Source organism: Rhinolophus hipposideros, assembly GCF_964194185.1.
Source record: "Rhinolophus hipposideros genome assembly, chromosome: 26".
In the NCBI taxonomy this organism is placed as follows: Eukaryota; Metazoa; Chordata; class Mammalia; order Chiroptera; family Rhinolophidae; genus Rhinolophus; species Rhinolophus hipposideros.
Window position 1 is genome coordinate 15,234,620 of NC_138072.1, and position 26,802 is coordinate 15,261,421.

Consider the following 26,802-nt stretch of genomic DNA (forward strand, 5'->3'; position numbering starts at 1 on the left):
GCGTCAGCACCGGGCCGGAAGCGGAAGTGAGGGACAAGCAAAGGGCGGTTGTTCGCATGCGCAGTGTGTAGTGTTTACTTCCGCCCGGCCTAGGCGGGTGTTGGGGTTATGGTGCACGTGGGGCTCCCTGTGTGGAGTTCGCTGACGATGTAATGACTCGGGGTGACATTGGGACAGACCCCGAGGGTGAGGATGTGGGTTCCAGTGGCGGGGGTTCCTCGGCGGCTGACGCTGTCAGCCTTGCCCGGTGCAGGTCGCTGTTGCGTTTTGAGGTCCGGAGCGGCGAGGGGGAAGGACGTCCCCGCGAGGAACGGCCGTGGTTTGTCTGACTTCCACCCGCAGCTGTTGCCCAGTCAGGGTTTCGGAGAGTCGCCCTCTTGGCTGTCCAAATGCCGTGTAGAGTCCAGGCATTACGTAACCAGTCGCAGCCTAGCCGAGACCATGGTGCGGGTCCTGTGGGGAAAACAAGACGCTTGCAAACTGTTCCTGGAATGCAATCCAGGTGAGTCCGTCGGGGGCTGCCTTTTCTTGGATGTTCGGCACTTGTGCAAACCCGGACTGACCGCCCGTGGGTTGCTGCATAAGACACGACCCCTTCCTTTAAACAGCTTTGACGGCCTGTGTTAATCAAGACACCACAAAATATTTCTATAGCAGTTTGCACTGTACACAACGTTTTGATAGAAGGTGCTCTTAGAGCTCACCGTCTCCCCAAGAGAGCTGCAACCCTCCCCCCCCCCCACAACCCCTAAAAGAACCTTTCGTCTTAACCCTCCCGTGCATCTCCTGTAGACCATTAGCAGGAGGCTGAGAACACGAGATGTACAGACTTTTCGAAAAATAACTGGTTTCAAGCACCCTTTCCTATCCCGAGTCAGTTGCTTAGATTAGACAGTGTCTTTGCTGGTGAAAGTAGCCGGATATCCACGAGTAAATGGTAGTAGGCTAGAGGCAACCTTTTTGTTTGCTTTTTTTTTCTGGAGACGTTCGTAGTGAAGCATGGGGACTCAGTGCAGGTTTTGCAGTTTCTGACACGATGGATTCTCTGCCAAGCAGCACCATGTACCAGTTGTGCCGTCGGAGTCAAGTGACTGTCACTCATCCCCCAGTTTCCTTTTGCGTAAATAAGGAGTGTAATAATATCTACTTTGGGTATATGGTAAGAATTCAAATGAGGTAATACAGGTAACACATCTCACTTCTTTGATGGCGAAAGAAATGTTGTTTCTTTTGTAAATAATCTTTCCGTTCTGTTACGGTACTAGGTCCTGGAATCCTGACTCAAGCATTACTTGAACGAGGTGCCAGAGTGATTGCCCTTGAAAGTGACAGAACTTTTATTCCACACTTGGAGGTATATTTTTAGTTCCTAAAAATATCTTATTGTTGAGTCAGCTCTCTGCAGGGGTTCAGTGAAGTAAAATTAAGCACACAATTTAATTTGTAGAATTAGTCTTAGGGGCCATGCCTTAAATAGCTGTCGTCGCCAACAGCTAGAGCATAGTAAGTATCAATACTTGAATGACTACAAGATTGGAGTTCTGAGATTTGTGTTTTGCTTCTAGCTCTGCTACAGAGTAGTTGGGTGACTTTGAACAAAGTGTATAGATGGTATCTCTAGGCTTATTTCTTTGTCTCTAGCAGGCTATGTTGTGCCCCTGCTTTCTGTGAGCTTAGGAGCTAATTGGAGTATAAGATCAGGTTATTGATCTATATTAACTCTGGACTTAGGATTCTGGGGGCAAGAAAGGTTTGGTATGATCAGATACAATGGCAGGGAATGAAGGCATTGTCCAAGTGGATTTTTCAGTGAATACTGCTGCTATATAGCAGACACGTTCACATAACCATGAAGGGGAAATTCCTTATATTGTTGACAGCCTCTTCCTCTTTCTCTTTCTCTCCTTTATAAATCTCTAGATTTAGTTCAGGATTCTTATACTTCTCTATTATGCCAACTTGCTGAAACCATGTTAAAGGGTATTATCTAAAAGTGCAGGATGGCAACAGGAAATTGTGGAAAAATATGCGAAATTCACCTGTTTGTTTACTTATTAATAAAACTATGTGCATTAGAGTGTTGCGTTCTACAACTGACTGCTTTGAAAAGAATTCAAGGTTTTAGCCAGGTTATTTAATTGATGCAAAAATCTGCTGGAATCCCAGAATCATGAAGAGAAAAAGAACACACATTGTTCAGAGATTCAAGGTCATGAAATGTCGTTTAGTAAACATAGCCACCTGGAATTTCAACTTGGAATTAAAAATAAGATAGCTTTTATCTTGATCTTTTTAAAGACGGCCTACTTTTGAAAATTAATGTACATGTTCACAAAATAATTAAGATGGCATTACAATGTCTTTCTGTTTACAGTTTGTTATCCTGTAACACAATAGTGATTTTCTATACTATCAAGGTAACAGTTAAATTTTAAAATAATTGATTCAATGAAAAAAGGAGGGTAGGGGCTAGATAATTCTTGACACAATGTTTCTTACAGGAATATAAGTCATAAAATGCTTCTGAAGCTATAATTGTAAGCGCAAAATCTAAACATCATTGATTAGAACCAAGGTTTCTTCCAGTTAACGTTTTAGTTTTTTTCTAGCTCCCCATTCCCCTCTCCCTTTAGCACTAACTTGAGCTTAGTGTTTAGTACATGTTCATTCACTTACTAACCGTCTTATGATGAAGTGAAAAGCCATTCAAATTATGTTTTGTATGAATTCATGTATTTGCCAGAATAAAAGAGAAGAAACCATTTAAATAGAACCTTTGCAGCTCTGAATTTGGATCTTAAAGTGTTGCTCTTAGCAGACAATGCTTCTAGCCTCCTGAAAGCTCTCAAGTTTGCTCCTAAAAACTGCAAGCATTTTCAGGGGTGATGCTTGTCTCTGGATTTTCATCTAACTTTAGAGGCCCCCCCCCCTTTTCCCTGATACAATTCCTGGGACTCCACATTAATAGTGTTTCAAGCAGGAACAGTTTGTATCTGGATGTACTAGAGAGATACACGTTACAAATTGTATAGTATCAAATTGTATCTATAGTAGTAAATCGTGAAATACCCTATTGGAATTGTGAAACTATTGTTGCAGAAATACTTAAATGTTATATACTCAGTTGAAGAGACATCAGCTTTTGTGATAAACTGCATCTTATTTCAGCAAGGAACAAGCAATGTTTTCAAATCAGGCTGAATCTCAGCTCTAGCGCTTACCACCTTTAAGACCCTTGGCCAAGTAAGTAATTTGACCTGTGTGAGCCTTGGTTTTTCCGAGTGTAGATGTGGCCTCAGAATCTTTGCCCAGGGCTCCAGGCAGCCATTGCTAAGGAATTAGAGATTCGTGTGAAGAAGCTTTTCGAATAACTGAGGATGCCAATGTCAAAGAAAGTAAAAGAATAAGTGAAAATTTGTTGAAAGTTTTTTGTTCTGGGGGATTTTTCTTGGTCAGATTGTTCATTGTTTCATTTTTTTCAGACATTAATTGATTTGTATTCTGTTAAATTTTAGGGTATATCAGTAATGTTTTGTTCACATCTTTATTGAGGTACTAACAGTTTTTGTAAGCAGTCATTTTTGAAGTAAATGTTTGAATTGCTACAAAGTCTGCATAGCACTAAAATTTCTTAACATGTAACTTTACCTCTCTTTAGTCCCTAGGAAAAAATCTGGGTGGAAAACTAGACGTGATCCACTGTGACTTCTTTAAACTGGATCCTAGAAATCATGGAGTAGTAAAACCTCCTAGTCTGACTTCACAAGTACTTTTCCAGAATTTGGGAATAGAAGCACTTCCTTGGTCAAAAGGTAATTTTTGTCATTCACTAAAGCAAACACTTTATAATTTGCCAGTTTTCTGTAGCAGTGTGCCTGGTTTGTGGAAGAGATTTGTGTACAATTTATATTATATAATTTATGGGAAGATGCTCTTAAGTTGAATATTGCTTTCCCTCCACCTAGACACAAATAATCAGAGCAGTTGTGCCGCGACCAAGTTCCATATCAAGGAAACACGCTGAGGCTTAGTTTTAATTGAAATAAAATGAATATAGTTCGTTAACTTCGTATGACTCAATAAAATGTGGTCACAGGAAAAAGTGGCAAGAATTTATTCAAATATATTTTTTGCTTGTGTTCTTAACAGGTATCCCTTTAAAAGTAGTTGGAATCTTCCCAACTAAAAATGAGAGAAAGACATTTTGGAAACTTTTACATGACATATATTCCTGTACTTCTATATATAGATATGGACGAGTAGAATTAAATTTGTTTATTAATGAAAAGGAATGCAAGGTAGGTTATTAACAAGTACTTGATTAATGTTTTGTTTTGAAAGAGTTCTTCAGTTTTTCTCCGAATAGTCTTAATTTATGCAATTTTAATTTGGGCTCATGACATTTGAAAGTGCTAAGATTGTCTTTAAATTTCTGTAGAACAATCTTTCGTTTCAAAGTTTTTCAGTTTTTTTTTCTTTTTAATTGTGGCATATTATCTGTTACATAACGTTTACCATTTTAACTATTGTTCAGTATACAGTTCAGTGGCTTTTTCTGGGGTCTTTTTCTTGGTCAGATTGTTCGTTCTTTCATTATTTTTCAGACATTAATTGATTTACTTTGTGGTACAACTGTTACTACCACCTGTCTCTTCTCAGAACTTGCTCATCATTCCATACTGAAACTACCCATTAAACACTGACTTTCCACTTTCCTCTCCCATGAGCTGCTGGTAACTATTGTTCTACTTTCTGTCTCTATGAATTTGGCTATTCTAGGTACTTCTTATGAATGGAATTATACGATATTTCACTTTGTTTCTGGCTTATTTCACTTAGCATAATGTCTTTAGGATTCATCTAAGTTGCAGCATGTGTCAGAATTTCATTTCTTTTAAAGCTGAATAATATTCCATTGTATATATACACTACCTGTTGTTTATCCGTTCATCTGTCAGTGGACACTTGAGTTGCTTCCACCATTTGGCTGTTATGAATAATGCTCTGAACTTGGGTGTGCAAATGTCTCTTTGAGTCCCTGCTTTCAATTCTGTTGGGTATATACCCAGAAGTGGAATTACTGGGTCATGTGGTAATCCTGTTTTTTAATTTTTTGAGGAACCACCGTACTGTTTTTCATAGTGGCTGTACCAATTTACATTCCCACCAGCAATGCTCAAGATTTCCATGTTCTCCAGCACTTGTTTTGTGTTTTTTTGATAATATCCATCCTCATGGTGTGAAGTGATATCTCATTGTATTTTTGAATTTCATTTTCCTAATGATTAGTGATGTTGAGCATCTTTTTTTGTGGCTATAGACATAAAAAGATACATTTGTGTATCTTTGCAGGAATCAATCTGGTTGTCTGTTCTTTTGTTGTTGAGTTTTAGGAGTTCTTAACATGTTCTTGACATTAATCCCTTCTCAGGTATGCGATTTGCAAGTATATTCTCCCCTGTCATGGGTTGCCTTTTTACATTGTTGATGGTATTCTTTGATTCCCAGAGTTTTTAATTTTGATGATGTCCAATTTGTCTTTTCTTTTTATTGCCTGTGCCTTGGTGTCATATCTCCCCTATATTTTCTTCTAGGAGTTCTATAGTTTCAGCTCTTATGTTCAAGTCTTTGATCCATCTGATCCATCTTCAATTCCTTTTTTATGTGGTGTTAGGTAAGGGTCCAACTTAATTTTTTTTATATGGATATGCAGTTTTCCCAACACCTTTGTTGAAAGACTGTCCTTTCCCCATTGGCACCTTTGTCAAAAAAATCACTTGACCATATACATGAGGGTCTGTTTTTGGGCTGTCTCTTTTGTTTTGTACATTTGTCTTTATGCTAGTACCACAGCACTATTTTTATTACTGTAACTTTGTAGTAAATTTTGAAAACAGGAATTGTGAGTCCTCCAGTTTTGTTCTTTTTAAAGATTATTTAGGCTATTTGGTATCTCTTGAGATTCCAAATGAATTTTAGGGTGAATTTTTTTATTTCTGCCAAAAAAAAAATTTGGATTTTGATAGGGATTGCATTGAATTTGTTGATCACTTGGGCAATATTGACATCTTAACAATATTAAGTCTTTCAATTCATGAACATAGTATATGTTTTCATTTATTTGTGTTTAATTTCTTTCAGCAGTGTTTCATAGTTTTTAGTGTACAAGTCTTTCACTTCTTTGGTTAAGTTGATTCCTAATATTTTATTATTTTTGATGCTGTTGTAAAGGGAATTGTTTTCTTAATTTCCTTTTCAGATTTTCATTGTTAGTATATAGAAATAGAACTGATTTCTGTGTACGTTGATTGTTGTAGCCTGCAACTTTGCTGAATTCCTTTGTTCTAACAGTTCTTGAGTGGAACCTTTGTAGTTTCAGACTCTACTTTTAATTCCCTGATATGGAGGGGCCTCCTGAACTCCTTGATACTGCCCTGAGTGTAATGTTTCTTTTCTGCCCAGAATGCCCCATGTATTAATCTTTTACTCCAATATAACAGAGGAAGCTTATTTGTATATAATAGGGTGATGGGTTAGATAATGGGGCAAGAAAAGAAAGGATGATTTGGTCACTAGACCCAGATAGTAAGTAAATAGTGACTATCTGGGGAAGGAGAGCTGGGGGCTCAGAACCCTGAGACTGTACATACCGTAAATACATGAAAGACAAATAGGAAATGCTTTATCAAGTTTCATCTTGCTACTAGGAAAGTGTTCTAATGCTTCTTTTACCGCAGATCTTTTCACATATGGTTTCTTCTGTCCGTACTGCCCTCTCATTCACAAAGTTAAAGAGGTAAACCTAAGTGTCAGCCTAAATAATCCTCAACTCAAAATTTAACAGCCCACCTGGTACAGATTTCTAACCTGTCATTCTCCACAGCAATTATACATTTTTGTGTCATTTTTTCTTAATGAGATTTTTGCCCTGATGGGTTAGATATGGTTAAAGGAAATCAATCTTAAGTACGTTCTATTTCAAATGTACATAATGATATATTTCAATATAAAAGTTTTAAAAGGCCTCTCTTCTTTGAAATGTTTACGGTTAGATTTTTCATTCTATTTTATTTATTTACTTTCTAGATACTATTAAGATATTATTATTAAGATCCAACATTCAATTTTGATTGATTATAGTTTTGTATAACGTAGACCTATTTTTATTTTACTAGACACTAATGGCAAATCCTCAGAACCCACACCTGTACCAAGCATTAAGTGTGCTCTGGCAGGTAGCTTGCAAGATTGAACTTCTGCATGTGGTGAGTAAAACCCTTCTAAACTTCAACAGAGAACTTGATTGTTTTCAGAGACGCTACCTTTCTGTGACCAGTAAATGGAGAAAAATTCAAAATTAATTTTATTGTTTTTCCCAACTGTTGAAGATAATAGAGCCAGGTAACTTTCTGCTGCTGTTGTTATCCCAAATATTTATGTTTTTCTCTGATTATAAAAATAGCATGTGCTCATCGTAAAAGTGTTAAAGAAAAGAGGAATGAAAAAAATGAAAAAAATCAGCACTACAAATTCTACTACCCAGAGGTCACTATTGACATTTGTGGCATATTTTTAGTCCTATTTTTTCCCATGCTTTTTTTTTTCCTTTATATAGTGAAGACTATATTCTTTTGTATCTTATTTTTTTCACTTGATAGCTAATAGTTCATTATAAGCCTTCCTTTGTCACTGAACATTTTTCTTAAGTTTTTAATGGCTACTTAATACTTCATTATAGAACATTTCCCATTTTAAGTTTATTTCCTTAGGCAAGATCAGAGTTGTCTGACAGAAATACAATGCAAGCCACATAGGCAAATTTACATTATTTTTAGTAGCCACATTATAAAAAATAAAAAAGAAACAGGTGACATTGATTTTAATGTTTTATTTAACTATCTCAATTGAAAATGCAGCCGTTTCAGTGTATAATTAATATTTTAGAACCAGTTATTACATAATTTACGTTGTTTTTGTGTACTATGCCTTTGAAATCCACTGTGTATATTGCAACCTGTATCAGTTCAGATCGGACACATTTCAAGTGTCAGTAGCCATTTGTGATTAGTGACTGCTGTGTTTAATAGAAGTAGGCCAGAGTGTAAGAAAAAAATGATAGATACCATTTTCTTCAGATCATAATTTTGGCACATTCTCTTTTTTAATTTTAGTAGAGTGTATATCTAGTTTTTATAGGGAATGCGTTTATCTATTTTATGAACTCTTGTTCTTCCAAGGATGTATTGATTTAATTTTTAAATTTTGTGATGTGTCTTCGTGGAGTCTTTTTACTGATTTTGTCCAGGAACACATTAAGCCCTGTAATGTGTATATTTAATTGTTAGAATATCGTCTCATTTGATTTTAGCTTTGGTTCCAATTACTTTTTTTTGACTCCAGCACATACGAGGTTCTTAGGGTGGGTCTCATGCTTGTCTTTCATATCTGTCATGCTCTCATCGTTTTCCTGTATTCTCAGAAATCTTTTCACACGTAACCTTCGCAGCCCTGACTCTGCTTTCTGCCTGCACTGCATGTTGTCATCTTGGTACATAGTTCTCAGTGTCCCTAAAATCCTTTCTTACTCTACAGATCTCCTTTCATTCTGTAGGCTTTTCATCTCAGCCTCTTCTGTCCTCGTGGCTTTCAGCTAGTTTCATAGAGGCCCCCCGAGGACGTCAGCTTTCAGGATCGTTTTCTTGTTCTACAGTATTTGTTTTCAAAGGCCCTGTGTTGAGTTTTGCCATTTTTAACCTACAGAAAGGAGAGGTCTCTGTGGACCCAACACTTTTAACATTTGCCTGTTCTGTATCTTCAGCTGGCAGGTCAGTGTGGAACTCAATTCCCAGGATCTTACAGGCTCTCCTCTTGTGTGACTTTGGTAGACGGGAGTGAGGTCTCCTCTGTCCCCACTGCTGTGCCCTCACTACTCTGAACAGACCTGCGTGCGGGGAGCTGCAGGGCCCACCGCAGGCTGCCGCTGCTGCTGCTGCTTTGCCTTCCCCCACTTAGTGACTTCCTGGGACTGCTAGGAATTTCACAGATGGGCAACAGTTGCATTTCTCATGCCACTTTAATTGCTACTATAGTAATAAATTACAATTTTTGACCATTCCAACCTACCTTCAATATTGTAGGTTTTAGTCTTTTAAGTCTGTGTCAGATACTGTTTTAACCACTCATATTTTGGAATTTAATGTGTGTGTGTGTATACTTTTTTATATTTTTTAGTTGGGTCATCTTTTAAAATTGCTTCACATAAAATTGTACTTGCAAAAGTTAGATACAAATTAACACAGGTGTGTTTTTGTGTGTGTCCTTACATGTCCCAACATAGTCACATCTGTTTGACTAATAGTCTTTTCCACTAAAATAGGGCTAAAATATCCTTGGTATTGATCTGATGGCCCCTAAACAGATTGTGGTTCTATTATGGCAATGTTGGCTGGTTTAAACATTGTAACTTGAGAATCTGTTTGTGTTAATAGTATGAAAGGTAACTTTCTTTTACATTTTGCCAGATGGGAGAGGGTTTAGGGGATAGGTGGAAGAGGGGAAGGGATTAAGAGGTACAAATTGGTAGTTACAAAGTAGTCATGGGGATATAAGGTACTGCCTAGGAAATATAGTCAGTAATATTGTAATAACAATGTATGGTGCCAGGTGATCACTTCGTAAGTTATATAAATGTCTAACCACTATGCTGGACACCTAAACTAATACAATGTTGTATGTCAACTGTAATTGAAAAATAAAAAAATAGTTTAAAAAAAGGGTAACTTTCTTTTATCTAAGTAAGTAGTAGTTACCAATATTGGGATAGACCTTTGATTCTCCTGTCCTTTATCCAACAACAACAATAAGAACAACAACAACAAAACAAGAAGAGAGGAGAGATGTGTATAATTTATCATATGTTGTTTTTCTTTAATCCAATTAGACTGGTGACTTGGGTTCATTCTGTTGTTTAGGCAAGTTATTTTCCAAGGCTTCAATAATTTCGGGGCACTTTGACCAAAGAGAACTAAAAGAAATGTTTCTGTTTATCTTCCCTCAAGGAGCCTTGGTCGTCATTTGACATATACACGCAAAATGGGCAACTGGAAAAGCCAAAGTGTAAGGTAAGAATGAATGAATACCTTTATACCTTTCCCTTTTCCTCTCAGTAGAACATCCTTTTGTTTTCTTTAGGATTATCTGGTAGTCATTATTTATTTAAATTTTTAAATTTTCAAATACCGAGAAATGTTCTTTAAATGTATCTTACTGCTATTAATAAATTCATATTATTTTGGAAAGAATTGTGTTTTTCAGCTATTTATATAGTAGATGCTAGCATAGTAATAGGCTTAAACATAGAATTTTACTTCCATTTTTATTTCTTTTGAAATGAAGGTAAATCTCAAATTTGTAAAATGTAATGGTTTTGAATATTCATCTAATTTGGTAAACTAACAACAAAATTTTACACCTTATGAATAAATCAGAAATTTGTAATACTACTACGGTTGCATTCCCCAACAGGTGTGTCTGTTGCTTACTCAGGGCGTGGGGCTCTTATTTGTGTTTTTTCCCTCCCTGTCTAAAGAACCAAAGTGATGATGTTGTAAACTGATCCAACATTGAGTTTCTATCCGGGAACTCGCAGAGGTTGTGATAAAGTGGTTGAAGTTTCAAAAATAATTTTTGAACTGAACTCAGAAGTTCCACTGCAGGATCAAATGCTCATGATACCCTAGGCCCATCGTATCAGCTTAATCGGAAGTTCCCATTTGCTTACTTATTTGTTTTTTGGGTCACTTTTGCCACTAAAGGAAAAAGAAGAAAACGACCAGTTTAGAAATGTCTTGGTTTTCGAGTGATCAGTCATCATTGTGATCATTCATCATTGTGATCATTTTGCTTTTAGTTCTCTTTCACTCTTCACAAGCACCATTTTACAGCCTCACAAACTGGAATAGGAGTAATGCGTTTGGCTGGGTACCATTAGGAGCTTAACCACGCGTCCCCAAAATGAACAACTCTGTCTATGAGACACTTTCTCCTTTTCTCTGCGACAAGATCAAACACTACAAACATTTTTTGGCCAACTTAAATATATAAACTCTTAGGGATGATGATGAAATAACCAAATATAATGTTTCATGAGAAAATTTTATTCAGATATTTCACATGTATCTTCACGTGGTATCAGTGTGTTCATAATTGCTACAGAAGCACTTGGAGATATTTAACGGCTTTTTAGAACATATCATCTTTACTTCCATCCAAGTTGTTTGAGATTCACACTATTTTGAAGCCATGTTTTTATGTTGTCATTGGAACTTTTTTTAAGTTACAAATAACCACTCATTTAACATCAGGAAAGATTTTTTCTTCCTTTTTTATCAAGTAAATGTGTATTTGTAACTCCAAAGCTATTTACCAGGTTGCTTTTCAAAGTCACCTTCAAAAGACTTGTTAACAACAAACATATAATATTTTGAATTGTGAGTTATCCCTCTCTGTAATGAATAATTACTATTTTTTAATTTAATTGTCTTTTTACCAATTCCTTAAGCTATAGCCATCCAAAACTAGAAACTAGAATTGATTATAATTTTTTTTTCAGGCTAATGTGTCTTCCACAAATAGTATTTCTATTTATGTATGTTTAAAAATAAAGTGAATAAGGGATAACTACCTAATATGTGAGATTTCCTAAGGAAACATAAGGCTCCCTCTTTTATGAGGAATAATTTTAGGGGAAAAATAACATCTTAACCTTACATCAAGTAATATACAGTTTCTGTTTTAATCTGTATAGTATTATATACTGGAGCAGGTTGGCGAATTTTTTCTGTAAAGGGCCAGATAGTAAATATTTTATGTTTTGCAGCTGCATATACTCTATCATGTAGTCTTTGTTTTTTGCTCTCTCTCTTTTTAAACAGTCCTTTACAAATGTCAAAAGCATTCTTAGCTCCACACTACAAAAACAAGCAAACAATGGACCATATCTTTCTAACCCCATATTTTTAAAAATTGTCCAATTAAAAATTTTAAGTCTATTTTATCATCCTTGGGATCTGCTATTGTGCCTCAAATAGAGAAGAGGCTCAGTACATGTTAGTGTCGTGTTTGGGATTTGATTTTACGCTGATTACAAGTTAATAAGCTGTTACTCTTCACGGGTGGTGGTCAGAGACACAGCCTCCTGGATCAGACAAAGGAGCTCTTTGCCACCACGTCCCACGGAGTGACATGACGTGGCTCAGGTGGATGGAGCGCCTGCAGTGGGTTTGCAGTGCTGCTGAGGAATAGACAGAGCTGGAGGGTCTACTCCTTTGATAGCAAACATTGAGCAAGCCTTCTTTTTGTCCAAGAGAGAGACATTACCTCATCCCTCCAGGTGGCTCACAGCAAATACCCCTGAGAGGGCCCAGGTAAAGAGCGGTTAGGGGCCTGCCTTCTTGGCTCCCCGCCCCCGCCCCAAGGATGGACAGGGACGTTCAGGCTCTGTGGTGATTGCCGCTTCCAACATGGAGCTTGAATGAGCAAGTGAACTGAAAATATCTTAGGACTAACACCATTTATTTTCCCTTCTTTACAGGAGTCACTGGAAGAAATACAACAAAAACTGTGTTTTATTCGACTGACTCCCCGTAGAAATTTATTTACAGAAAACTTAACACCTGTTAACTATGATGTATTTTTTCACATGTTAAAGCAGTGTTTTATGAAGCGCAATGCCAAGCTAATAGACCACTTACAGTAAGTAACAAGAATAAAAGCAAGTATAAAAGTAGCAATTCAATACGAGAAGTATACTTTCATGTTAAGGGTCAGTTTTTTCTATCCTGTCTATCTTAATTAACAGAGTGAGGTACCATGTTTTCACTCATCAATTTCTTCAAAATACTTTCTTCTCACTGTTGCACACTTTGACACAAATATAATTATATTTTCCACAAAATATCCTGAGCTTAATTTTTTGTTTCCTTTGATAAAACCAGTTGTTTTATCTTTGTCAGAGTACATGCCCACGATTAACCTTCCTGAAGAACGAGCTACTTACCATTGGCCAGACTGGAAAAAGTCAGCATAAGTGGTGTCATACCCACCGTCTACCTCTTGTCATTGCCTGTCCTCACTGGTTCATTCTCTTCCTGAACAAAGTAGGGATGGATCATTACACCACCCTAGTTTTCCTGCCCTGCACCAGACTTTTTGTTTTTACCTAAAGCTTTATAAGAATTAGACCTGTTACTACCTACTTCGTACTGTGAATTCTGCATCGCACCTTGTAGTCAGCAATCCACAGTCATTCAGAGTGTTGTGAGACAAGGGCAAAATATTAAAGTAATCATTGTAATTAATTTGATCATCATTAAATATATTAACTGAATGAGCTGTTGGTTGGACAATGTTTATGTAAAAATAAATGTTAAAAATGACAATAGACTAGTAAAAGAAATCCACTATTTTTTATCTAGTCCCATTGTGGTAGTGGGACTACCACTACACTACCATTGTGGTAGTGGCTATTTGGAATGAAAATATCAAGAATATAGGAAATTAAGGGATAAATATGGTAGACTGTGGTACAAAATGTTAAAAATTCCCTTTGAAATCTCTGTGAATTGAAAGCATGTTTACACCTGTGACCAGGATTCCATTCAAAATCAGTGTTGGAAGTATTTTCTACCAAAATATTTTGTTGCAGTTGTTCACTTGTTATTGTCAGAGACTTGCTGATGGTTTCTTGCTAAGCTAATATATAAGGCAGTTTTCTGTTTTATAATTTATTCACCAGTAATTGTTACAAATAAAGTGCAAGGTTATTCCCTCTTTGAAAACTGCCAGACCGCAGTTTCTGCATTTTGAAATTACTGAACTTTTGCGTGAACCTAAATGGAGTTAAGAATGTTTTTGCAAAGCGAGTTAAAAGAAGAAAGAAATAGGCAGAAGAATATTTTTAAAGAGCAATGTTAAACTAAAATTTTGTGTAGACATTGATTAGAACATATTAAAGTCTAAGTCTGCTCTTTTCGTTACAGGTAAGCCACAAAACTGTAGGAATAATTATAGTTAAAGCCATATGTTATATGCAAGCTCTTAAACTAAATAAGATAATGATATATAATAAGTTAGACATTTTCAATTGTATTTAGAAGCCATCTCTATCAGTATTAACTCAGCTGTTACGAAAAAGAATTAAACAAATTTGCTTTGTATTTCTTTTGCAGATCATTGAGTCCAGTTGATGCAATGGAGATATTGAAGCAAACAAAAAAAAAGGAAAAAACAAAAATAACAAATATGTATCCTCGAGACTTTAAACGCCTTTTTGAAACTATAGAGTGTTCCAAAGGTTACACCTGTAAGTGGCTATATGACGACTTCATGGAAGACATAGTCATATAGGGAACTGGACTGCCAAGACAGTAGCGGGCGCCGTTTATTTTATGTGGAAATTATGACACAAATTAAAAAGAACGAAGCTTGAAAAGCTCACATCCATCCAACAAAAGGTAATGTTCTTGTTTTGCACGAACTAGACCTTTTCTTCTGAAGTTTGTACCATGAGTACATAAAACAACAGCCGCTATTTTATTCACAACTGAAGAAAATGAAAACTTCAGTTAATTGTGGATTTGATCGAATTGGATTTGTTTTGTTTTAAATCCCTATCTACTGTCAACATACTGGTCGTTGTAGGGTATTACCAGGTGTAATTCAGTTTTAAAAATCCTTTTGGCCAAATACAGTGTATTAATTTAAATATTCCACTTCCACTGTTCATTTTTGCAGCCTCCTGGGGGGCAAACGGTTGTACATTTTTAAGTTTAGAAAGTAAACTGATATAAGTGGTTTGTTTCACTTGTCAGTTTGTTGAAATGTATTTATTCTGTGCAATGAAATTATTCAAATTTTAATATGGTTTAAATGATTTTAGAAATTAAAATATTTTAAATAATAAAATTTTGTGGGTTTTTTTGGGGGTGGTCTCCATCTAATGAAACAAAAAATTGACCCTCACTTGCTGACTTTAAATTCTGTTATATGTGGTCAGTATACTTTCAGTGAATAATTCAGTCCGTGTTATTCAAGTCTCTTCCATTTTTGTTCCATCAAGAAAGTTTTCTGAACTTAGACCTTTACATGAACCTAAGTGAAAATAAGGATATTTTCTTAGATTATTGAAGAAGCTACTGGATTTTAGCTGAGACGTATCTCATCTCCTCAATAGATTTGTTTGCTGTTAAACTTCTTAATACCTAAGGTATTTTATTAGTAACTGTGTAGGACGTGTTCTTAATAACACTTAGTCCAACCAGTTCTTCGCCACTTCCCTACATTGTTTATACGTCAGTCTGGCTAGAAATTCTGAATCCTCATCTTTCTCTTGTAATTCCTGTCCTCTGGGACACAATCCACCTAATAATAACGCCATTCAGTTTTCCTCCTCCTGTTTCTTTCCCAGTCCTAGGCCTTCAGCCTAAGTTTCTCCTGGAGCTTCTTAAATAACTCTCTTTTACCTGGAGTCCATCGTGTTTATTATTGTCATCTTAATCTTTCTAAAATATCTACCATAAACTTTTCTAAGGCCTTGGTTTCCGAATGGGTAATGGTGACATCTAACTCTTAAGGGTTATTGTCAGGAATAAATGAGTTAAGAAAGGGCTCAGCAGAGAAGCTGACAGAATGGTGGCTATAAAAGTTAGTATGATGTATTATCTTCCCCCATTCCCTCCTATGTAGGTCGTCAGAGGCCTCTGTGCTCTCTTCATTCTGCATTCAAAAAACTAGAATTAAAAAAGAATTGTCTATTCAGTAAAATATATAAATAATTAATGAAGCTTAATATGTGGAGGTGGCTGCTCACAGTAGCATTAAGGTGTCCCAAGAATTTGGAATTAAGATTAACCTTCTTGTTACCAGGAAAAACCCAGAGGAGTCAGTAGTGTCCAAAGCCTCTGGAGAGATCAGCCAAGTTCATTAAGAACTGTCCCTTAGAGGTAGTAGCAATTAGGAGATCAGGCCAGTTTCAGAGACATGGTGGAGACAGAACCCCGATGGCTGTGTGCGATTTCTCTCGTGATAGGTAACCTTGGCTGTGCAAGGAAAGAACAAGGAGACTGCAGGGTTTGAGGTGGGTTCCTGTGTTTCTTAGTTTAACTTCTTACAGATAAGACATTTTAGCATGTTACTAGGTTACAAGAATGTCAGCTGAGAAACATTTTAAATATAGCTCAGAGAGATTAACTGATGGTTTTTAGTGAAGGGAATGGGGTTGAAAGAGCAGAGAAACACGTTTTGCTCTTAGATAAAAGGAGTATGGATTCTAGTATAAATATATGTAGGGGTCAAAAGATGAATGAATGCCTTACAAGTGGATATGCTCTGAGAAATAGCAGGCAGTGTCACTTCAGACAAAATGGAAGCAGAGACTTGAGAAACACATAGATTATTAACGGCTGTGGGCCATCAGAAAGGGAGGTAAAGAGAGACACTAAATAATACAGAGGGTCTAGCTAAGGATAGAAACCAAATTTATAGTGGTATCATTCTGTACGAGTGTGCCATTTTAGGACTGGAGCAATGGAGAATGTGGGCGATTAGATGAGTGAAAGTTGTGTATTAAGGAGATTAGCCTTTAGGTCTGTGTGTGTGAGTGATTTCCATTACTTGTAGAGTGATAAATTAGTCTGATATTCAGTGTCTTTGTGGTGGGATGATGCTTCTGAAAGGCAGGGTGGGCATGGCCACATCTCCTTTGAGGAGAACATAGTTGACTGATATCCTGAGCTTCTAACCTCCTGAATCCATCACTGTGTTTATGCCAAGGCTGCACTTCCTGCACGCTGTTCCCGGGCTTGTCTGAGCAGGGTGGAGGTATGAAGGCAGGCCCCTCCGGTGACACAACTCGACCGGGCAGGTGTGGCTCAACGACTCCTTTGTGGCCTGTCTGAACCGTTCTTGGAATTGTGCTGCGGTCCAGGAGTGGGGGCCCAGCCTTCGTTCTCTGTCTCGCTCCAGTCGGCCCTGCAGTCACAGCCTGAAGCATCTGAGGCCTTCTGCTCCCTTCTCTAGAAACCTTTTACATGTCTAATCTTGTCTTACCATCTGCTTCTCTCCAGACCCAACCTAACACAGGAGTCAAGGAGTATGAAAGTGACAGGAAGAAAGTGGCTGAAATAATGAGGCATGTGTTAGAAAGCCAGTTTTGTCATTTAAATCCTGATACTAAGATACCAGAGGTGCCGTTGATTCCTGGTGTTGACAGGTCCGGTCATCATAGAGAAAGCAGAGTTAACATCTGGAATGAGGGAGACATCATTCTGATAACATTTGAGCCGCTGGCTCCAACCATTCCTGTAGCCATATACATGTCCAAAGCCAAACAAATGCCTGAAGCCAGTCAATTTCCTTTTTGTTTAAACTAGTTTGGGGTGGAATTCTATCACTTTCAACCAAGAGTCCTACTATAAATACTATCAGGTCAGCTACAAGCAAATCAGGATTAAGCACTTACAAAGACATTTTGCCAAAGGACCTTTTATTGTTGCTAGTGGCTGGCGATCAACGATGGTCATTTAGTCTGTTGGAATCCCCCAAAGCTGATGAGTTTAGCAGAATGTTCAAATGGGAGGACATGACTAGGTATCTCTGGAGAAAAGTTTTCACTAGAAGGGTGAAGTCGCTGCCCATAAAATTAGCTCTAGATAAGATCACAGTGACTAAAGATGGCCAGGACAACTAAGAGCTTGAATTCTTGCAATAGGAGACTCGACTCAATGGTATTTAAGGTTTTTTTTTTTTTTTTTTTTTTTTTTTGTGTGTGTGTGTGTGTGTGTGTGTGTGTGTGTGTGTGTGTGTGTGTGTGTTTGGATTATTGATAATTTTCCAATAAGAAAATACTGTAGATGTTTTCCTCTAGAATTTATAAGAATGTAGTCAGTGTAAATTCAGGAGGTGATTGGGACCACATGGTGATGTTCTATATTAGAAGGGTAAAAGAAGAAGTTCGGTGTTTTTGTGGAATATTACCATTTGTTCTCTCATCACTAAATTGTAGAAGGCCATTTAGCGGGTTATTTATCTGGGTCTTGGTGTTGCAAGTGCAAAATGAAAAGGGTTTAACTGGGGCCTTATCTGTGATATTCTATAATTATCTGAAAATATATTATCAAAAGTGTATCCTGTAGGGGGTCAATTTTCTCCTTTGCCCGTCACTTAAGGAAAATCTTCTGGAGAAGGCAATATAGAGAAAGCAAAATTAACATCTGGAATGAGGGAGACATCATTCTGACAACTTTTGAGCCCCTGGCTCCAACCATACCTGCAGCCACATACATGTCCAAAGCCAAACAAATGCCTGAAGCCAGTCAATTTCCTTTTTTGTTTAAACTAGTTTGGGATGGAATTCTATCACTTTCAACCAAGAGTCCTAATATAAATACTATCTTAATGGCACTTATCAGTAGTATCCCATTCCTACTTTATTACAGGGACTCCTCTTGATTCTTAACTTAAAAATTAGCACATTCCTGAAGGATGACTATGGTAGGTGACCTCCAAGCCACAAGCCTAGACCTCTGCATGAATAAAGAAGGAAGCATTGTTTTAGTTCCATACCCTGACGGTATATTATTTGTATTATTCTAAGGCTTGAAATAGGAATTCTAGTTACCTGAGAAAACTTGTAATAATACTTTTAAAATAATCCATTAATTCTTGGTTAAATGTTCATTTGGTTTATTACTAAAACTGCCGGTTAATTCTGTATTAAAACATTTATAGCTGGTAATTTACCTCTTGCTAATAAAATAGTGTGTTAAACTTACAATTAGAGTTTATGGGGAATTAAGGTACAACATTCTGTGCTTTTGGTTTTTATCTGCTCATTAAAAGCAAGAATGTAAAAATGATTGAACAAATAGGGTGAGAAAGCACTAATTTGTATGTTTTTAAAATTCAATTTAGATTTTGGTGAAAGCTAATTGTAAAGCCAGTTAGTAAGGATTTTCATTGGAAACATCAAATCTCCAAGACTCGGAGAAAGATGGTCAGTTTCAGGATCTTTCCCAGGATTTTCTTATTATTTATGGTACAGAAACCCTCTACTCAGTACATCATGAACTCTCTTAACATCCTGCAGTTCTCTTTAAAATAAACTTTTTTTTACTGTTTTCATACAAAAGAAGCCTCCATGAAATTTTGTTAAGTGCGCGACAGGACTGAGAACCTAGGGATTCTGGGCTTCTGTTTCTGTAAAACATCTAAACCATAACGTGGTTCCTCCGAGGCAACTTCAAAAAATAGTAAGAGGAAGCCATTTTTATAGTTTCTGAGTGGTCTTTGTATAGGAAATCGGGAACCTGATGCTTGTGATTTATCATTTAAGAATTCTGGAAAGCAGAACCACCCATTTTACAATAGTTAAAGGAATCTCTTTTATTAAGCAAAAAACTTAACCCTTTTGATTCTCACGATAAGGTATTATGAATATTTATTACTACGCAATTGTTTATTCCATTGGTAGGAGCAGATCCAAGTTTGTGAGCCTAAGGCTAATACAACTTTAGGGAACCCCCTTTTAAAACTGTGGAAACACACACACACACACACACACACACACACACACACACACAGTTGACCTTTGAAGAATGCGGGGATTAGGGGTGCCGACACCTCCCCATCCGTCAGTAAAAATCTGAATATAACTCTTTTGACTCTATAGTAGGCCCTTCTCTTCCGTGGGTTCAACCAACTGCAGATTGAAAACAGTATTTCTGATCTGCAGTTTGGAATCTGAAAATATTTTTATCGGTGGTTGGTTGAATCCATGAACACAAAACCTGCAGATACAAAGAGCTAACTGTATTTATTTTTAAAATCCACATAGGAACATCTTATTTTTTGGTACATTTCAAAGTAGCTGCTAGTAACCAGAACGGCCAGAACTCAATGCCTCCACAACTCTGCAATGGGTGGGTCTGATGGGCAGAACCCAGGTCTGGTACCCTAACTGCAAAAGAGGCTGGAAAGTGACAACATGGGTTCTGTCTCTTTAACACAGACTAAAATAGGGTGAGTTAAACAAGATGTCTCTCATGGAAATACCCAACCAGGTGAACAATCAGAGGGCTCTGATTGCAGGGCTCTTCCTTTCTAATTTTCTGGAATATTGCTTTTTTCTTCATTATGGGAGATGGCACACCAGCCCTCCCAAGTTCCAACCGATGGAAGATGAAAAGCATGTATATATAGGCTAAGAGAAAGTTAGACTGAAGGAATGGGACATCCTCCAAGATTTGGGGCAGTTGGCTTTCTGGGTCGGGGCGGAGGTACAAGACATACATTAGGGAACTGGATGGTGTCTGGGTAGCCGGAACCACATCCTAGAATAGGAAAGACTGGATCATCCTATCTCAGTATGGAGTGCAGCATGTTCCCTGCGAACTCTTCTCACCCTCTTTGGTAATTGGGAATATGTATTCTATTGTAGAATTAGCCCCTGGTTCTCTGGAAGTCTTTTTGACATGCTATTTTGTTCAGTAAACAATTTTTGAGCTCCTTGTATGTGATATGCTTAACGCTAAGCACTAGTATGAGATGATTATACTAATAGTGCTGATAGCATGCTGTATGAAGGCATTATCCTATACTTAACAGACTTAAAAGTTTAAATACATAATATCGATTTCTTACGTTTTGATGGTGCTTTAAAGATTTTTCAGTATACTTTTGAATAGGACTTATTCTAATCACTCTGTAAGGTACTACCTTCATTGTAAATTTGGCCTTAGGCTTGGAGAAATTACCTAAGGTCACAGGGCAGAACTGGGCCTCAAATCCGTATCTTTGGAATTCTCATCCACTGCTCTTTTCACTACCCCACAGCCACTTGTAGACTACTTCAGGAAGCGTGGAAAGTCTGCCTCTCCAGGTTGTGGGAGTCATGCTATTACAATACTAGAGTATGCCCCCATCGATTACTTACTAATTGCAAAGGTAAAAATGTACCTTTATCATGAGCTCTAGCAGCCACCAGTTTAACCAACGAATGAAATTTAATTTTATTACTAGTGGGATCGCCTGACAGTATGCACAGTCAAATGTGATGGGATGCAATGTGAAATGGTGAACAACAATTTGTAGTGTTTTTGCAAATAAAAAAAAATCAAGCCTCTAGACCAGCGTCTACCTGTACATGCATACGCACGGCGAGAATGAGCAGAAATGGCACAATGCTAAGAATTGTTTTACATAGGTTTAGGATATACGGGTGGTCACTGCGTTGTGTCCTCAACTTTCCATTTGCATTAAACCATAAGAAAATATCGGAGGGGAAAATTACCGCCTCTCCCCGCGGAGTGCCCCTGGACGTCAGCGGCCCAGCGATCCGGGAGGCGCAGGTACCGTCCCACACGCTCCGCTCCCGCCCCGCCCGCCCCGGACCGGGCTGGGCATGCGCAGAGGCCCCACCGCGTCCGCCCCGCCCCCCGGCTGACGTGCGCGCGCAGGACGCAGGCGCGCGGCCCCGGCTGCCCGCGCGGAGCCCGCCGGCTGCGGGACGCGGCGGCGTCTGACGTGCGGCGACGGGGAAAAGGATGGAGCCGCCGAAGGTGGAAAAGTTCAGCACCGCCGACCGGGGAAACGGGCTGCGCGCCCTGGCGCCCCTGCGCCCCGGAGAGCTGCTCTTCCGCTGCGATCCCTTGGCGTACACGGTGTGCAAGGGGAGTCGCGGCGTTGTCTGCGACCGCTGCCTGCTCGGGTACGTACGCAGCGCGGGAGTCCGGGCGGCGCGGGGTCCGCGGCACCGGGCTGTGTGCGGGGCGCCCGCCCGGGACTGCGTCTGGCGGGGCTGCCCAGCCGCCCGGCCCCGCACTGTCCTCGCGCGCGGCGCCCGGGGGCTCGTGGCGGCGGCGCCGGGGGTCGCCTGTCCCAGGCGCAGCCCCGCAGCTGTGCGGGCGCTGCGGGACCGCTCACTCCGGCCCGCCTCGGGCTCCGGTCGGAACGGGGGCGCCGGGGGGGGGGGAGGCAGGAGCGGAAGCGTTGGGCCGGGGGGCATCGGGCCGGGGGGCAGAAAGTCCGTGCCCCGTGCGATGATGAGCGTCCCCCGTGCGGGGGCGGAGGTGGGGGCAGGTGGGGGCAGGCGTGGTGTGAATCAGGCTCTCGGCTTCTGCTCGGCGGGGGAGGGACCGAGCTTGCGGGAGGCGGAGGGATCGGGGTGTGGAGGGCACACTTGCTGGGTCCAGGGGACACTGGCTGGGTCCGGGTGACACCTTCTGAGCCCAGGTTCCGTTTGACCTGGGGATACGGAGCTGAACGGGACATCCTTGGGATTCCTTTAGGAGCAGTAAGGGAGAAAGACACGAGTAATTAATTGCAATGTCTGGCAGTGCTGAAATAGACATGCAGCTCCGTGTGTGGCCGCTTCAGGCACTGAGGACCCAGGGCGAGCTCGGCATTCAGTGTCTGTGCAAGGCTAACTCTTAACCACCTACCTCGATGGGAGAATTCGGGTGGCTGGGTTGTACTAAGCCTGAAAGCACTGGGCTAACGCAAAGTGCTATGCAAAAGCAATTTATGGAAAAATGTACTATACATGCTCCGCCATAGGATTTGTATTCAAGCAACAAATGGTATTGAGCTCCTGTTAACATGCTAAGGAAAAGAGCTCCGTTTGAAATGCCTGGGATGATTTTTTTTTTTTTTTTTTCCCGGGACTGCTCTTCCAGACCTATTAGCCTGGGATTTGGGCGAGTGGAGGTGATGTAAGTTCAAAGCTCAAACCAGTAGCTTCACTGTTAATCTTAATACATCTTTATTAGATGCATCATTGAGGAATTTATTGAATTTTGCATTTTAAAGTTACCAAATAATAATTGTATCTGTTGTTTACTGAAGCAACCGTTAACAGCAAGAATGGCAGCAAAGAATCTGTTGAGAAGAGACCACCTTGAAGTTTTTGTCAACTGTGTGGTTGAAAACCATTCCAGACTTGACTTTTTGCTGAAGGCCCCACATTGAAAGCCATAGACCTTTGATTCTCATTCAAGTAAATTAGAGAAAGCTGGGCTCTTCATCCTGTTAAGTCCTTTGGGGGGGGGTGTCTAGAGTTTGAATGTAGTCCAAAGTAGAGATCTTGCTGTTTCTTAAGTCCTGTAGTATAAATTGATGGAGAAGATGTGGGTCATCTTGCAGATAACATCTGACTGCCCAGTGATTTAGCAGTTGGAATAGAAAAGTTTTGGAATGACTACACAATGACAAATAATTCATTGAATTATCAGAACTGGACTTGAGTCACATGACGCATGGAATTGTCCGGTTTCCAAAATTGACTACGCAAACCCAGCCCTTTGTGGATGGGATGCTTCTTGATTTACCACGTTACTTCATGACTGCTTTTTAATCACTCATTTTTCTTAGTGTCAAGAACTGTAGTGATTTAAGGAGAAAAAAAAGTATCTCATGAAAGAATATTGGGGCGTTGTCAGCATTGCTTTAAACTAAAGTATGGAGGAAACCCAACTCTGAAAATGGGTAAGAACCAAGGACAGTTCCACGGCCATCGCTGCACTTTTGCTGAGGTTGGGAGCTGGGGAGGACGTCACTTCTGATGCTGCCCGGTGATACTGGGTACAGTGTGTATCACCAGCACCGTGACACTGGACCCTGCTGCTGCTACTCTTGCTGCCACTGCCACCAGTTGGGAAACTAGTTATTGCTGGAAAGTTGCTGTCTTACGTGTGCGTGTTTCTAACATTAGCTGGTGATTCAAAGTCCTCAGTGGTGCCCTGGATTGATTGAGCTTACATCACTGCCTGCACCCTAGCTGCAAGGGGAGTATTTGGCCTTTTTGGCTTATAAGAGAGGAGGCAGGCTCTAATTCCCACCGATATTCACAGAGTGGGGAAATTAGCAAACATAAACATAGGGAAAGGAATAGAAGGAAATGCCAAACATCCAAACAAAACAAACTCAATGGATTTTTCATACTGATTAACACGTGTTTATTAGTACTTTATACAAAAAATATATTTGTACTTCTTTTGTGTCGCTAGGCTATGGCTCCCTTGCGCTGCAGTCATAGATGTTCTGTTGAATACGTCCACTCCATTGGTTGTAGTGTGTCTGAAGTGCCCTGTTGGGAATCACTGCAGTCTGAAAATCGTGTTAGAGAAATCAGGGTTTGGTGCATTGTTTTATGCAGGTTTTTCTACTGCTATTGAACTTTGTCATTATGGGATACAGTTTCTGTAATCCTTATCACCTTGTCAGTAAAATTTGTGTTTTTTTAATCCATCATCAATTGTGAAATCCTTGAGAGGAGATACTACACCTTTCAATTTTTGTAGCCCCCATCCCTGGCACCTAGTAAGCGAGTAGTTTGTAGTGTTAACGTGGCAGAATTGCCCTTTAGCTGTCCTTGCCTTCTGCTGCCTTCCATTTGAATTAAGAAAATGGAATGAAAATATTAGTTTGTAACAAACATAGCGGGGAAGGGGAAGGGAGCAACCAAATACATATTAGTTAAGAACAGGTATTTATTATAATTACTTTATCAGTCTCCAAATGATTTATTGTTATAAGATTCTACCTGATCTCCTTTGGCTTTGGGCTGGTTTGATTTCTGCTTTAGTTCTTGCATACTTATTTTTATTAAGGAGAAACTTGAACCTGCTTCGTGGCTTTTCTTGCTTTTTTCCTGTCATTAAGGATTAGCTTCTTGTGTTTCATGTTGTGAGTGGAGAAGAAAATGAAATGTGTAAGTTGGAGAAAGATTACATGACAGTTAAATTATTACCTGAAATAACTTACATTATCCTTTTTCTTCTCTTGCACACATTTTTAGTTTGAAGGAGCTGAAAAGATTGACCGAGGGGTTGTGTTATCTGTTTGCGTTGGTAAGTGTAGCACATACTATTCCATTGAAATGGTTCTGTTTATAGGTGCCCCTACTCCCCGAGGTAGTGACCTAAGTCTGATTCTCTTCTATCCCTGCCTGGGGCCGAGCAGACAGGAGACACTAACTGTTGAAGTTGTAAAAGGATAATATTTTGGGGAATTGTAAGTCGCTGTATATTATGTTTGTTCTTGCTTTTCTAAACTTCCAAATTGCCTGTAGTTCCCGTATCAAGAGCTTCTCCTGGGAAACTCAAATGATAGCTTCTTCTGTAGGGTAAAGAGGACATGTGTTCCATCCTTAAAGCTGAGATTGAGGCTTAGTGCCTCCCGGGAGGAAGGAGGAGGATTTGGAAGTGGAAAGCCCACCTTTTTCAGCCCTGGTGGGTTGTGGGAAGAAGGGGGGCAGAAGTAGGGAAAACAGACTGGGAAATATATGATCTGACCTACCCTGTCTGGACCAAACTTCTGGGATTGGGGTGAATGTGTTAAATGGGTTGAGAGGACAGCAAAAGTAGAAGGCCTTCGGTTCTGCTCCTTATTTGGAGTCTCAGGCAGTTAGTGCTGGACCAACATTGGGGGCTGTAGCACAGCAGTAGTAGAAGGAAATGGTAGAAGGATAGATGAGCCTCTGGTAGCAGGGGATTCCGAAATGCTGTCACACCACTGTGAGGGCTGTGGAGGAGCTCAGTGGCATGGTGGGACAGCAGGCATCAGGGCAACAGACTGTGTGACTCCAGACTAACGGTTAGGGTCATGGATACTAAAGAGAGGAGGCAGTATGCCATCCCAAAAGGTGGGATGGCAGCAGTCCAGCCATGGGACCTCATCACCTCTTTGCAGAAAAGACCAGTGACGATCCATGGACACTCCAAGATCCAAGGTCTTCTTGCCACTGTAAGGATGTCCTATAAGCCCCATGTGGAGAAAAATGTACCTGAAAGTAACTAAGTGTTTAAACCAGCTCTGCTAAGGAGTTAAATGTCTGAGTATTAACTGGGAGTGACTGAGATATTATTTGGCAAATTTTAAGTTTCTGGCTGTTTACTAGGGTGACTGTTCATGATGAAGATTAGATTAATTATAGAAAAAACAGCCCCCGTTCATGAGACAGATGAGATCCATTGTAGAAAATAAAGCAGCTACTCTTGAGTTACAGTGTGGCTAAATGTGACCAGGCAATAAGGGCAAAAAAGAAGACTGTGTTTAGTGAGGTGAAGGAATCTATCTTGGCCAAGGACAGAATCTGGGTAGGGACAGGAGGGAATACCTTCATGTGTTGGGGTAAGAAGAAGGGGTGTCACAGAAGGCAGCAGCAGTGATGGAAAGGTTTGAGGACAGCTAGGGAATGGTTGCTGAGCAACTCCGTCTTAGAGAAGAGAAGGTTTGGAAGAGTCTTCTATGAGAGAAGAGTGAATTGCCTAGGGAAATGTAGTAGGATTGCTGGGAAGTACTGAGGGTCCCCTTAAAACTCGTGTTCATTTATTTGAAGTGGGAGCTAAAATGCCTTTTTCTCTGGGTTTACCTGGGACTGCCAAGTTAGAATGATGACTGGAGAAAGGGAAGAGGAAGTTGAAGTTGTAGGCAAGGGAGGGTGTAATCATGGACCGTGATTTCTAGGCTAGGACTGAGATCATGAAGAGGATGGTGGACAGGGAAATGGGGTAGAATCAGTGGGTTAGAGGACCTGAGGTGGTCAAAGAAATGGTGGTGTGGTTGAGAATGGGATGGTTTGACATACATATGCTTTAAAAGAAGTGTATGTGTTGGTACAACAAGGTTTAGGGTATGGCAGAAAGTGGCTGAGGTAGGGAATAAGAAAGATTGTTGAAATGATCAGGAAACAGAGGGGCTGAGGTGCTAGATGGATTTTCTGGATAAGTGACGTGACCCAGAGAACGG

The 26,802-nt window shown here is 39.6% G+C and overlaps 2 protein-coding genes across 2 annotated transcripts in view; both read left to right on the forward strand.

The window, feature by feature from the left end:
• Positions 1-32: 32 nt before the first annotated feature.
• Positions 33-15,001, forward strand: TFB2M (transcription factor B2, mitochondrial). The gene is made up of 8 exons (XM_081039030.1): positions 33-502; positions 1,266-1,354; positions 3,659-3,812; positions 4,150-4,298; positions 7,176-7,265; positions 10,059-10,121; positions 12,593-12,753; positions 14,229-15,001. Exons 1-8 carry the CDS (start codon positions 193-195, stop codon positions 14,404-14,406), a joined length of 1,194 nt encoding a protein of 397 aa, XP_080895156.1. The 5' UTR covers positions 33-192; the 3' UTR covers positions 14,407-15,001.
• Positions 15,002-21,486: 6,485 nt separating this feature from the next.
• Positions 21,487-26,802, forward strand: part of SMYD3 (SET and MYND domain containing 3) — a 556,176-nt gene continuing 550,860 nt past the window's right edge. The window contains exon 1 of the mRNA XM_081039479.1: positions 21,487-21,763. Coding sequence (XP_080895605.1) covers positions 21,600-21,763 — 164 coding nt within the window. The 5' untranslated portion in view covers positions 21,487-21,599. The remainder of the gene's footprint in view (positions 21,764-26,802) is intronic.